Here is a 14322-nt window from a genome sequence, read left to right on the forward strand (position 1 = left end):
CAGGCCTCGCTCAGGGCAGATTGCCGCAATAGAGAGGCGCTTTAATGCTGTCTGGTGCTTTGTCAAGACCCATCGGGACTGGGAGGGAGAGAGATAGAGAGAGGGAGTACGGAGTAGTTCTGCCGCTATTGCTCTAGCTCCCCGCCTTCCCTAAGCTACTAAGGTGCCCTACACTAGCTGCTACTACCCCGTAATGATTTTCAACTCAACCTAACTCCATCCATGGATTGCTTGCACAGTGTTGTTTGTCCTCACCAACCTTCATCTCTTGACCCTTTTCGATAGGCTGTTCTACCCTCTATCCAGCTGCAAGTCAGACCCGAGATGCTTACCAACTGCTTCTGAAAAGAACTCTTCCGACTGTCAACAGCCGGCTGTGATTGCTGACAGCGGCAGCGGGGTTCCTCATCTCCACTCGCTCGGAGCTTGCCATGACCGAGTCGAGGCAGACCAGACAGAGAGTACGAGTATAAGCCTGGAGCGGCTGCCCTCGGGACGTCAAAAGACAAGGATACAGATACACTCACCTACGAGTACAATGGCCGCACATGCACATTCGAGGTCTTGTTGCGAGGCCGGTCCACGTGTCTCAGGCCAGCCAGGCAGCCCCTGGGCACGGCCCGACGCCATTCCCCCACCAATTTGGTTTGTGCTGTAGCTCTGCCACTATCTGAGGCCAGGCTTGCGAGGATTTCAGCCCAATGATAGCCGACTGGGCACATGTACGCATAGCACGATGTGCATTTCCACTCCCCTGCTTGCTTGCTTGCTTGCTTGACCGGCTGCACGCTAGCACGCCATGCAGCCCGATACCAGGCTTACATGCATGCGATGGCAGACATCTGCTTATTGCGACACCATCCTGTACCGTGTCTCGAGGCGGCTGCTGTTCAGCCCGGCCGCCACAGCTTCGACCTGTGACTCTCAGCTGTTCACCGGCTCCGGTGTGCTGGGTACAGCCCCTCGCCTTGCCTCGCCTCGCCTCAGATTACCTGTTTGGTCGTGAACGAAGCCTCAAAGGGCTGGATCACGAGCTGCAGGGCCGGCAGATACTGCAGGCCCTCCTCGAGTGGGTGGGTAATGATGAGATGGCATGGGCAGATGGAATCGCAGGTGAATTAAAGAGGGGCCGGGTTCGGCCCCGTCACACAGACAGACGGAGCAACTGAGACCAGAGTACTCCGTATGAACGCGCGCAACCCCAAGGGGCCTTGAGAATTACCTTTTCTTTTTTCTTCTCCCGGCTGTTGCGTGGCGGGTCACATCCGAGGCGCCCATGTCGAGTTACACAGTTTGCTTTCTAGTCCAGCTTTTCGATGGCGTCCTCAATTTGCCTAATGGCCCTACACGCCAATATCCTTGACCTCTGGCCCCTATATATAGAAGATGCCCCGGGATAGCCGTTGCTTTCTTGTTCTGCATCTTTCCGGTGAAATCGTCCTTTGAAAGAGAGATAGTGCCAAGGTTTTATCCTGTATTCTGGTAGGTCGGCTCAGCCCACTGCTCGCAAAAAAAACACAACTTGACCCATTCTGAATCCAAATCCCTCTTTTTTAGCCCTGCACAGTCGTTTGCTCACCCATGCTCCAGGTTGTGTGGATCATCCTATCTGAAGCGAGTCTCTTTGGCTTCTTACAAAGGGCAAGGACTCGTGTGCTCTTTATTTTGTTTGGATTCTTTAGAATCTTGCTTCATCTCAGACAAGACCTCAGCTTGTCATTCCTGGCTCTTCTTTTTCAGATTGCCTCATCAGGCGAAACCTGTTCGGGGTCAGCCAATAATAGCCGCTGTCAAGACAAAACCAGGCCTCGGCAGCCGCCTGTCAAGGTACGATTGACAGGCCTCTTTGATTGGCCGATTGATAGGCTGTAATTAGCTGACCAAGGCGTCTAGACATCTTTATTAGAGAAGACGCCCTGGTGCGCTTACCGACAGTCAAGCTGGATTGTTTACTTTCATTTCTTCCCAGGAGGATCAGGAAGGCATTGCGAGGCAATATGGGCAGCGACGACGCATACTTGCTTACGGCAACCCAAGCTCTCGCCAGGATTCGCGCTGGTGAGCTGACGATTGAGAATTATGCACGCTCACTGCTGCGGCGCATAGACGTGCGTGATGCCGACGTCGGAGCGTGGGCGTACCTCGATAGGGATTACGTCCTGCAGCAGGCGAGGGCTCTGGATAAAGTGCCGATGCAAGACAGAGGTCCCCTTCATGGAATGCCCGTTGCCGTCAAGGATGTTATTTATACAAAGGGTATGTCCTATCATGTTGCACCTGGCCTGTGGAGGTGTGTGTTGGCAGAGCTAAGGGTAGGGTGTGTCTAGATATGCCGACAGCTCACAACTCGCCGATTTACAAGGGCGACTTTCCGAAGCTCGACGCAGCATCCATTATCCTCCTCCGCCACGCTGGCGTTTTGTTTCTTGGTTAGTTTGCAAACCGTTCCCTCTTTTCTCCAGTCACCACGTCGTTAACATGCCAACTTAGGCAAAACTACAACGGCCGAGTTCGCTGCCTCGTATACCGGACCGGCCTCGACACGCAACCCGCACAACCCGTCCCGCACCCCGGGCGGCTCCTCCTCCGGCTCCGGAGCCGCCGTTGGAGACTTGCAAGCCCCGGTCGCCCTCGGCACCCAGACCGGCGGATCCACCATCCGCCCCGGCTCTTTCAATGGCGTTTATTCAATCAAGCCCACCTGGAACGCCGTTTCCCGCGAAGGCCTGAAGATTTCCTCGCTGATGTTGGACACCATTGGCATTTTCGCCCGCGGCGTTGATGACCTAGACCTCGTCGCCGATGCGTTCGCGCTGCATGATGACGAGCCTAGTGACTTTGACGGCATCAAGGGCGCACGCTTTGCTTTATGCAAGACGGTTGTCTGGCCAATCGCAGGAGAAGGCACTCGCAATGCGATTGCCCGCGCTGTCGAAATCCTTCGTGCTCATGGTGCCGAGGTAGAAGAGGTCGATCTGCCGTCTGAGTTTGACAATCTGCCTCGTTGGCACAACGTCGTCCTCCAGACCGAGGGGGAGACTTTTTTCCTCCCGGAGCACCGCATTTCCAAGGACCAACTTTCTCCACAACTAGCTGGCTATGTAGAGCGAAAGGCTGGCTACGACCGCCGTGAGCAGCTGAAGGCCTTTGACGGCATCGCTGCGTTGCGGCCCAAGATTGATGAGATTGCCGGCAGATATACTGCTATTCTGACACCCAGCGTCGTTGACGAAGCTCCACTAGGGCTCGAGTCCACGGGCGACTCGGCGTTTTGCGTTGGCTGGTCCGCGTTGCATACCCCGGTGATAAACATCCCGGGCTTTCAGGGACACTCTGGCATGCCGATAGGTGTTTCGCTTGTGGCTCCGAGATATCGCGACCGCCATCTTCTCAAGGTAGCGAAGGAAGTGGGTAAGCTTTTCGAAGCGGAAGGTGGATGGAAGCGAAACCTGTATTAACCGCTTGAAACTATTGTTTAAACGCTTCAAATAGGGGATTTGCAGATGAGTTGTTACCTACTTGCGAGTAAGTACGTACATTAGAAACAGCAAAAATGTTAGAAAAGGGTAACGAGAGCAGAAATAGAAGCCTCACTAAGCTTGATCTTACTTTTCCCTTGTGTCGAGGGTACCTCGTGGTGTTGGCTTATATACCTGTTATTGTAATTGCCGACGAGGGCAATTTCACATGGTTGAGTGACAGGTATCTTTCTTCTCCATCTATTCAACGTGTTGGAGATTGACATACGCTGCCACATTCATCTAAATTGTGCTACTATCACCACCCGCTTCTAGTATCTTGTAACGCTAAATACAGGTTGTGAACAATTGCATGCTTTATAAGTTATTGCGCAATCCGCTCATGGCTCAGGTAGACATCATGTCCTGATAACTTTGTGAATCCGACTTTATTTGAAAAGAGTCGGCGGCTTCCGTGGCGGGAAAACTCCTTCATAAGCGCTCTGGAGTTGGATCAGAAGACCCTCCTCTTTCGCAACGGCGCCAAGCCCATGAGGACGCCCGTTGTACTCAAGGTAGCCAAGTGGCATAGCAGCAACAGGATATCCTAAAGTGAAAAAAATATTAGTCCTATAAGGTTATAATCAGGTGAAGCGGAAAGAAGGGAGGTTGCACCGCAGGCCGCAGCGAAATAGTACAGCGGAGACTCGAGTGGTCCCATCACCACGTTGATGTCGTATTCGTTAAATATCTTATCGATGCCTTCGTCGCGACCGAGTTTCTTCAAGTGTGCGACGTAGTTTGCACGGTCTTCGGGTGTTGTGTCCGTGTTTTCGCTACGTTCAAGGATCTCTTGGTTATCATAGCCTAGGAGTTGTCAGATCTAGGGGTCTTCTAGAAGAACATCTGCGAGAGATGGCATTGAGTTACCTGGAGGGAGCTCTCTATCGGCATTCTTCTTGTTGAAAGCAATCAATTCGGCCAAATTCTTGATTTGTGGAGTTTCTAGAAGTTGGAGGTAGTCCTCAAACTGTTCTTTAAAGTCCTTTTCTATTCCCTGATGCCTCAGTCATGTGTGTCTTATGCCCAGATTGATGCACAGCAAACTTACCAAAAATCTTGAGCAATACATCTTCACCATTGATAGTCAAAGTATCTGCAGTTCTCAATGGAACATTGTCCTTGAAAACTGACACATGTTGCTTGATCGTTGCATATGCGTCCCGAATTTCATCGTTCTAGTCAACTTAGTATACCAGAAATGAGCCTGACAAACCGAAACAAAGGTACAAATCTTACCAACTGTCTTTCCATTCCTTCATCCAAGACCTTTCGAATCTCAGGAGGGTACGTCCACTTTTCCGGATCCAATGTACCAATCCTGAGGCCCTCCCACGAGCCCGTCACCCGCGAAGCGTAACCCCCAGACGGAACATTTTCAGGATCGGTAATAATATCCATCAACACCGCCAAATCCTTCGTAGTCTTTGTCATAGGCCCCGGTTGATCCGAAAAGTTCGAAATGGGGACAATGCCCCTAGTGGAGATCAGCGCGCGGCCAGGCTTGAGTGAGTAAAGGGCGGCTCGGCCCGCAGGCAGCATGAGTGAGCCAAATGTCTCGGTCCCAATGCTGATGGGCGCAAATCCGGCTGCCACGGCGATCGCAGAGCCAGATGAAGATCCGCCGGGGTTCTAAAGGAATGTTGCCAGATGAATCAGTGTTTCGGGAAGGGATGATACAGGGCACTGCTTTTGTTTCACTTACGCTGTGTCCTGCGAATGAATCTCCGATGAGAAGGCCTCCTTTGACGTAGGGGGATTGAGCTTGGCCGCTTATGCTGTTCCATCCACAGAGAAGATTTGTGCCCCTGCGCCATTGTGTCAGCTTATTAAAGATCAATGCGAGTTAAATACATGTAGTCATTACTAACTTCCACCATGAGAGTTCCTACATGGGGGATTAGCCTATCGTGTACTTTAATGACAGTTGAGCCGTCACTTACCGACAAGCTGGCTTTACCTATGATGATGAGTCCAGCTGCCAGCAGCTTAATTGCCTTGATTTAGCTCATTTTTACTAGATTTAAGCTTACAATGGTCACCTACTCGGTCTATAATAGGCGCATTGCTCCTTGGTTTCGAATCAACCAACGCCAGGCTACCAGCTGTGGTGTCTAGACCAGTAGAAGGATGCGTTGCGACATTATCCTTCACCAGGATTGGGATTCCGTGGAGGGGACTTCGAAGCTTTCCTCTCTGTCTTTCATCGTCTAAAATTGTCGCCCTCTCTAATAGAAGTGCCTCGGGAGCTATGCTGATTACGGCTTTAAGGTAGTCGTTGTGGCGCTCAATCTGCGAGAGATATATCTTCACTAGTTGCTTGCTGGTTATGCCGCCAGAACTTAGCTCTCGCTGGAGGTCATCAGCGGTGGCGGTGAGAATGTTAAAATTCGGGACCATGGCTGGTAGTGATGCAGCAAGGGGTATTCTAAGAAGTTAGAGTTAACACGTATATCGAATGCGAAATACGAAGAAGAGTGTGTCTCATTTATTGAGCTCAATTGAGGTCCGCTAGCGAATTTAAGATGGGAGATAACTGAGCGGGTACTGTTATCCGATGCATATATCCGGAGTAGCGAATATAGTAACTTAGAACCCAAGACAACCAGCATCCATCCATCCTTTCTTTTGTGCAACATTCATCCTTCAGATGTTAGAATCAATTTCATGTGTTTCTCAAAGCAGTGTACAAGGGGTGCTTCAAATACAAAGTGCCAAATGGGGGTCCCATCTTATTGAGTTTGCTCCTCCTGCAGGGTAACGTCAGCTCCTTCGGATGAGCGACGCATCAGCCGGCAGCTGTGACAGTGATGAGCTCATCAGTTATCCGACTGAGATGTCCAATGCCATTTGGATGAGATGATATCTTTGCATTAGGATGGGATTCGTAGGATTCGCGGGGTTGATGCATCAGCCGACGAGACACCAAGTTCAGCAACGTCACGTCAGATTGGTATGGTGATGAATGCCATTCTACACATGGATATGCTTACATCATTAAGTGATTATGTGTAGAAGAATTATAGTAGCATGATAGCATGACCAAGATCATCAAAATTTCTCATTAAGGATACTAACCCGGAGATTGCAAGAGATCTCGCGGTACACGAGCCGAGCTTCTGAGGCGGAGATGCGGAGATCCAGTTTTCCGTCATCCTGGTGGATTCCCGACGAGCCAGGCTTCTCCCAATGAGGGAAATAGCTTGTCAGCATACGCGTAGCGGCACTTATGTCCGGGAACTGAACCTTTTGGGCTGGAGTTAAAAATTCCGCCTGGTGACACTCCCGGCACTTGTGCTGCCTTATATAACGACAGCCGTTTGTTCGTCTTGTAGATTCTTTTCCGTAGCATTGTCCATCATCTTTAATCTTAATTCGCCCCATTTACGTGTTTTTCATCAAGTGCTACTGTGTCTGATAAGACTCAAGTTTCTTCTTCTTACAGAGTATTCCGACTTATCCACCCGCTGACTACGTTTGATAACAACCACCTCAACTCTTCACACACCCCACAACCACAACCTCCATCACAATGCATATCATCCTGACAGGCGCCACTGGCTTGGTGGGCAGCTCCGTCCTGGACGCCATGATCAAGGCCAAAGACATTACCAAAATCTCCATTCTCAGCCGCAAGCCCATACGCATGGTTGAGGACGCCAAAGATCCCCGAATCAACGTCATCCTCCACCAGGACTTTGAGAAGTACGACTCAAAGGTGCTAGAACAACTTCAAGGCGCAAAAGCTTGCGTCTGGGCCCTCGGTATCAGCCAGACCAAAGTCAATGCCCAAGAATACGTCAAAATCACCAAGGACTACACCCTCGCCGCTGCAAAGTCCTTTTCTACGCTCACAACCTCACCATCAGAACCGTTCCGCTTCATCTATGTATCGGGTGAAGGCGCTACGCAGAAGCCGGGCCGCTTCTCTGCCATTTTTGCTCGGGTCAAGGGAGAAACGGAGACGGAGCTGGGTAATTTGACGGCTTCGAATCCGACGAGCATCCAAGCGGATTCAGTGCGACCAGCTTTCGTGGATCCAAGGGAGCACAAGGCTATTCTGCCATATATTCCGGACCCAGGAGCGCTGTACAAGGTTAGCGTTGCGGCGCTGTCGCCCTTTATCGGCTTGATGAAGGGGATGCATTCGCCGACGGAACACCTGGGAGACTTCTTGACCAGGATGGCCATGGGGAAAGTGGATTCGCAGCTGGAGGGGCCGGGAGCATTTAAACTGGGCGGCTCGTGGGTTATCGAGAATGTTGGTTTCAGGAGGATCATGGGATTGTCGGGGTAAGAATTTGAAATCTGGAGAAGGCGCACAATCGGAGAACGTTGGATGTCGCTGGCAACTCACACCCTTTGGGGATATATACCTATGGAGAGCAGTGGCCTTTGTATTTTTAGCTATTCACTTTGTCGGAACAGGATCTAGGATTAAGCTTATTTATTTAGTCTATACCATTACCACCATGCATATCGTTTCCACTTTGAGATTCTCTACACAACACAATGGGTTCATCGGAAGGCGTGATTGCACAATTGACTGAGCCTCAATCATGTCTTAACGTAAGAAATATCCAAAACCTGTCACCTTTTTTTAAAGCAATACTCGGTGAGGCAAAAGATGCCATATTAGTCGCGTCTACGCGCGAAGCCTGCACTCGAGACGCGAATCACTTTAGCAAGCCGCCCAGAGACATGGAGCAGCTTCGGCGACCCATTGTAATATAGCGCAGGCAGATGTCTCACAACTGAGCATAGGGTCCCTTTTCGGCCGGGCGGATTCCGAGTCGGTACAGGCGCTAAGGGTGATTCTGCGTTTTGTCACAGCATTTGGTATGCTGGTGTCGCGAAGAGACACAACACGTTGGTCCTTAGTGTGCGACAGCAGCTAGTATTGCACCTAGGCCTAGAACAAGAAGCTAAAGAGCATTAAAATAGAAGCAGAAACATGCACTAAAAGGACAAAGTCGAAGCTGTATGGAACAGTATAGATTGGTGTTGTGGCAGACAATAATGAAGATGGGCGGAGAGCCGCGATCACGTGCGTCCCTCGTGAACTTCACATTGCTTCGCTCACCCCTTCGAAGCAGTGATCGTACATGTAACTTTCAGCCACATTCACACTTGGCATTAAATGTTCTAGGATACGTCACAAACTCAACTGGAGGCAGTGGAATTGGTAACCTCGGCGGAAATGGCTCTACAACGAATAGCAACACCGGCTCAGTTGGGGATACTGATTCAACCCCGACGACTAGCAGCACTGATCTTATTGGTGCCCTTATAAACTCAACAGCCGAACTTGTTAACTCAACCGCCGGTAGCCTTCTCGGAGCGTTGCTCGGAGGCCATGGAACACACGATAACTCCACAAATATGACAGGAGTTATTGGCAATCTGACAAATAGCATGGGATCCGGGGCCACTGACAATAGCACCACGGGTAGCCTGCTTGATGGGTTGATTGGAACTCCAGATAACAGCACGGGGTTGTTGGGAGGATTACTTGGCAACTCTACCTCTGGCAACTCGACCGGTCTCCTAGGGGGTGTGGCAAACTCAACTGGTGGTCTTCTCTCAGGACTCCTGGGTTCAGCAGAGACTAATAGCTCAACAACAGGCGGTGGCTCAAATAGCACTTCACGCGGTGGCCTCCTCGACTCGGTTCTCGGCGGTCTTGGCTCTACAGCGAATAGCAGCACTAACAGTACTTTGTCGGCTCCAACAACTGGCGGCACCACAAATACCGATCTTCTTGGAGCTCTTATCAATTCCACAGTTGCTCTCTTGAACACGACAGGCAACACTCTCTCAGACCTCGTGAATACGACGGGCCACGCAGCTAGTAACCTTCTCAATATTACCTTTAGCGGCACCTTGGGGAGTCTTGTGAACACGACTAGCGACACTTTGTTAGGTAGCCTTCTTGGGAAGTTGGATTGATGATTAGTAGTAGTAGCGGCGGATGTGTTGAACTTGCGATAGAAGGAAAATAAAAAGAAAGATTATAAAACAATATGCGCGTCTCTAGGCATCCCGGAGAACACATTCTCGGGAGCTGAACTGGATTACGATAGCTCGTCTTGCATGTACTCAAACGAACAACAAGTTTACAAGTCACGATACGAAAGAAGACATGAATGCCCACAGAACTCAGGTAATTATTAACGTAAAAAAAAAAAAAGACCCGAAAAACAACCGAAAAAAACAACAACAACACAACCGAAAAAAAAAAACACAACACAAAGCAAGATTGATGAAATCACGGTGGCCGGGAGAGTCTGTTACATCATGTTAGCGCTGCTCACTATCGGATGCTTGATGAAAGGAGGAAAGGCATTACCAATGATGAGGATAGCGCAATCGGTCTGGGAAGTACCAGTGATCATGTTCTTGATGAAATCACGGTGGTCGGGAGCGTCTGTGAATTGCCTGTTAGTATTGGCTTGCGATCGCAGCATGAAGTTGATGAAGCAGACAATGTACTTACCAATGACGGTGACATAGTACTTGGGAGTCTCGAACTTTCACAGAGCAATGTCGATGGTGATACCACGCTCACGCTCGGCTTTGAGCTTGTCAAGAACCCAGGCGTACTTGGGAGTCTCGAACTTCCACAGGGCAAATTAACGACGGGGCGCAGGGCCATTATAATAATTATTATTATAAATTTTTTGCCCTCCCCGGGAAAAGGCGTATTGGCCCCCGTGGCCCCCATGGCCCGGCTCGGCCCGGCGGCGCTTCGGGCAGTTCTTCTTCAGGTGGTCCGGGGACCCACAAACGAAACACCGCTTTTCGGCGGCAGCCTCGGCGGGACGAGGCGCGACGGCCAGCTCCGTCGTGGTGGTGGTGGTGGTGCTGGTGGTGGTGGCAGGGGCAGGATCAGCCGAAGACTCGGCCATATCAGCCTCTGCCGGGGGAGGAGGAGCAGAGGTTGCATCCTCCTGCCCCTCGGCAGGGCGCAAACGGAGAGGCAGGACGGCCCGCCATTCTTGCTGCTGCTGCTGCTGCAGAGCTCGGAGGTCTCGGACCTCCGTTTCCAGCGCATCGATGCGCTTCTTCTGCTTATCCACAAGGCTGTGGATTATATTTTATAAAACCTGAAAATCTATAGACTATAACGTTAGTTATTAATACTAAAGTGTAAGCGTGATGGAAGTATGGTATAACTTACTGGTGGCGGGGATAGCGGGGGCAGATATTTTATAGAGTTTTTTTAAAAAAAATAATGTAAAAAAAATAACTATAATAGTATTTATTAGCTTAGTAAATAATATAGTAATTAAAAAGCATAAGGAGAGTAGAAAGGGATTAAGAAAGGTTAGTAGATGTAAAAATGTAAAAGGTTAAATATATATTTACTAAATATCCTTATTCTAGATAGTAATACGCTTAGCGTAGATGTTCTTACTCTAGATAGTAATACGCTTGGCGTAGATAGTGCATAGGTTGGTATCCTTAAAGAGGGAGATGTAGTAAGAATGTAAGACTATATACTAATGTATTAGCGACGGTAACGAGTAGGAGAGAAAGTGGTAATGGCTTCATATTCTTACAGGCTGGGCAAAATGAGGCTTCTTAAGAAAGGAAGAAAGAAGAGAAGAAGAAAAAGCAAAAGGAGGGGAGAAAGAAATTGATATGGTGCACACTGCACAGATACATCACGTGGCTGCTGCAAAAGTGAACTGAAAGTGACGGCCAGCTGACAGACAGATGAGGGCTCTCTGAGTGCCCGGCAATATATTGGATGCAGTAGAGCAAGGGGTTGTGCCCTATTAGGTCCCTAAGGGGTGCTGAGTACACGGCTCACAGTTGCCAGCAATTGCGTAGATCTTACTTGGATACTATACCAATTGGCTGAGCTCCTGGTGCGTTTATAATATCAAGAAATGGGAATGCAAATGTGAATCCCAGTTGTCAACCGAGGAGGGAGGAGCTCATTGAAGCCTCAATAACTATGGAGCCTAATTGACAACACCTTGGGTGACCGGTCAATAGAAATGAGTACTAGGTATTTGATAGTTTCTAGCAATGATATTTGGAAGATGAAAGCGTTGCAGATCTATCAGTTTGATTGTGTGAAGGACGCGAGTTTAACTTGAGGCTCTCTTTCAACATGGCATCGGACACACTGCCTGTTGTTTTTTGAACAATAAAATGGATTCCATTGCCTGGCCTAGATATCTAGAGTGGCAAGCCAACGGCAGAAAACGAGAAGATGGACAGACTCGATTAGTCTAGCCAGCTACTGGAAGGTCTCTCACTCTGAGCATTGCTGTTTGTTATATAACGGAATTATGGAAAATGCCTTCACCATCACAAGTAGAGCTTCACGGGTAGCAGGAATTCCAAATTTGCGGCTCTATTCAGGTGTCAGAACCCGCTACCCGCCTGCCAGCTGCCCAGTGATTTGACTCTGTTTTCTTCTCTCTTTTCAATGTTGCGTTCGGCACAATTGTTTTTCTCTATCCGACTTGTTTTATCTATCTATTTTCCTTTGGCCTTCTCCCGCTTTCGTCTTTCTCCTTCCTTTCGATATTGGTGTTTGCCGTTTCCTATTATATGGAGCTGACAGTGTTCTCGCACACTCACACACCAGCCAACAAGGTCATAAATAGTAAGTGGGAAAAAAGGTCGCAAGCTCTGTATTGGACGCGCGAAGCTTGGATCGAGATACTGACTGATATGTAGATAGGCCTCCCCAACGATCGCATACGCAGAGAGCTTCCCAACACGTAATGAGCCTTCCAAGTACGATAAATAGCCTTTGATCTACCTCATACCAGAGAGCCTCTGTGATGAGCGTTTCGCTCCCTGATACTTGAGACAAACATTGCGTATTTTCGACCCCTGCTCCGACTTCCATCTCCGCGATTCTTTCCGCATTCGAAAACAAGGGTAATGGTGCAATCTGACTAGACGAACGCCGCAGTTGGCGCGAATCAGAGGCATATGAAAGGCACCGCACGCAACGCTGTCTCTGGCGTCATTTATTGGCTAGTGAGAGGAGCTAGATGTTTGTTTTGGTCTTTGGAAAGTCTCTTCGAATAAGCACGGATATATGAGAAACAGCAGTGAGTCCAAATAACAGCCTCTTACAATGCCTTTTGTTCGCCCTGCTGCTATTGGTGATATTAAGAGAAGGAGTGGTATCATGGCTCTCGTACGTACGTTTACTCGTTAACTGCCAGACTACAATTACTTCGATGCCTCGACCCGATTTAGGTGATCCAGCTATCGGTACGTCCAAGGTACCTACTTACCTCAGGTAGCTCGTTCCTTCCCTTCTGAAACGCGATAGTAAATCGACGCTTCCGTCGAGTTTCTCGTCCTGCTTCTCTTTTCTTTTTTCTTTTTCACACACACACACAATGCCTACCCCCTTTGTCGTCAGCAAGCGGGCGTCGAGATCCAACAGTCGTCACTGTGCGTCTTCCTCCTCTTGAATCGATAGGAACGTCGATCAGAATATTACCGTCGCCCGCCCCCGGACCCCCAAGAGGTGCTTCCACCATGTCTGCTTCCGATATTGCCTTATTTTGCCAAGCCTGTAAGGATATAAAGTCATCACTACTTTCTCTTTTACTCGTTACTGTCGCTAATACATTAGTATATAGTCTTACGTTTTTACTACGTTTTCCTCTTTAAAAACACTAACCTTTAAGTTATTTATATAAAGTATATTACTATCTAAAGTAAAAACATTTACGTTAAGTATATTACTATTTAAAATAAAGATATTTAATATATATAAACCTAATCTCTTATATTTTATATTTATTAATCTCTCTTAACCTTTTTCTACTTTTTTTATACTTTTTAATTAGTATATTATTTATAAAGCTAATAAATATTATTATAGTAATTTTTTTATATTTTTTTTTTTAAAAAAACTTTATTATAATATCTGTCCCTACTAAAATACCTGTCTTTAATAAATTATATTATACTTCTATTACGCTTATACTTTAGTTTTAATAACTAACGTTATAGTCTATAGATTTCGATGTTTTATAGAACACGATCCACAGTTATGCTAAGGAGAACAAGAAGCAGCAGCAACAGCAGTACCAGCAACAGTAACAGCGCATTGAGGCGCTGGAAGAGGAGGTCCGAGACCTCCGAGCTCAGCTGCAGCAGCAGCAACAACAATGGCAGGCGTCCCTGGCGTTTGCGCCCTGCCGAGGTACAGGAGGATACAACCTCTGCTCCTCCTCCCTCAGTAGAGGCTGATATAGCCGAGTCCTCGGCTAACCCTGCCCCTGCCACCAGCACCAGCACCAGCACCAGCACCAGCACCAGCACCAGCACCAGCACCAGCACCAGCACCGAGGTGGCTGTTGTCTCGGCTCCCGCTGCCGCCGCCAAGAAGCGGCCAATTGGGGCGTGTTACGGGTGTGGCGAGCCTGGCCACGTGAAGCGGCATTGTCCGAAACGCCGGGGCGGCCCAAGGCCAAACCAACTTTGCCCGGGGAGGGAATAAAATTAATAATTATTTTTATGGTGGTGCGGGCCCAGCGCCTCTTTAAGTTGCCCTGTGGAAGTTTGCTCGTATCAAGAAGACTAATAATTAGTAATAATACAACTATACTCCCCTAGTATTTGCTTTGCTACCATCGCATCTTTCTTCTAGTATCTGCTACCGTTTCCATATTCTTCCAGTATCTGCTACTGTTTCGAAATTCTTCTAGTATCTGCTATTATTTCTATATTCTTCTAGTATATGCTACTTATTCTGTCTTTATCCAGTATCTGCTACCATTTTTATATTCTGCTAGCATTTGTTACTATCACCACC

At 48.5% G+C, this 14322-nt stretch overlaps 5 protein-coding genes across 5 annotated transcripts; 3 read left to right on the forward strand and 2 right to left on the reverse strand.

Moving 5' to 3' along the window:
- Positions 1–1997: 1997 nt before the first annotated feature.
- Positions 1998–3458, forward strand: M431DRAFT_94973 (hypothetical protein; the record flags this gene model as incomplete). The annotated part of the gene is made up of 3 exons (XM_024924636.1): positions 1998–2256; positions 2328–2429; positions 2491–3458. The coding sequence occupies 3 exons, from the start codon at positions 1998–2000 to the stop codon at positions 3456–3458; spliced, it is 1329 nt and encodes a 442-aa protein (XP_024770401.1).
- Positions 3459–3730: 272 nt separating this feature from the next.
- Positions 3731–6203, reverse strand: M431DRAFT_511647 (hypothetical protein). Its single transcript, XM_024919702.1, has 9 exons — positions 5565–6203; positions 5462–5506; positions 5390–5406; positions 5224–5326; positions 4758–5150; positions 4570–4696; positions 4389–4508; positions 4134–4325; positions 3731–4065 (listed from the first exon to the last, which is right to left on the reverse strand). The coding sequence occupies exons 1-9, from the start codon at positions 5916–5918 to the stop codon at positions 3908–3910; spliced, it is 1509 nt and encodes a 502-aa protein (XP_024770402.1). The 5' UTR covers positions 5919–6203; the 3' UTR covers positions 3731–3907.
- A 612-nt stretch (positions 6204–6815) lies between these two features.
- Positions 6816–8007, forward strand: M431DRAFT_511649 (hypothetical protein). The gene has a single exon (XM_024919703.1). The coding sequence runs from the start codon at positions 7051–7053 to the stop codon at positions 7813–7815; it is 765 nt and encodes a 254-aa protein (XP_024770403.1). The 5' UTR covers positions 6816–7050; the 3' UTR covers positions 7816–8007.
- A 499-nt stretch (positions 8008–8506) lies between these two features.
- Positions 8507–9505, forward strand: M431DRAFT_244973 (hypothetical protein). Its single transcript, XM_024913742.1, has one exon. It carries the CDS (start codon positions 8538–8540, stop codon positions 9465–9467), a length of 930 nt encoding a protein of 309 aa, XP_024770404.1. The 5' UTR covers positions 8507–8537; the 3' UTR covers positions 9468–9505.
- A 303-nt stretch (positions 9506–9808) lies between these two features.
- Positions 9809–13950, reverse strand: M431DRAFT_19562 (hypothetical protein; the record flags this gene model as incomplete). Its single annotated transcript, XM_024913259.1, has 4 exons — positions 9809–9945; positions 10015–10048; positions 10307–10585; positions 13780–13950. 4 exons carry the CDS (start codon positions 13948–13950, stop codon positions 9809–9811), a joined length of 621 nt encoding a protein of 206 aa, XP_024770405.1.
- Positions 13951–14322: the final 372 nt, after the last annotated feature.

Source organism: Trichoderma harzianum (genome assembly GCF_003025095.1).
Source record: "Trichoderma harzianum CBS 226.95 unplaced genomic scaffold M431scaffold_13, whole genome shotgun sequence".
NCBI lineage: Eukaryota > Fungi > Ascomycota > Sordariomycetes > Hypocreales > Hypocreaceae > Trichoderma > Trichoderma harzianum.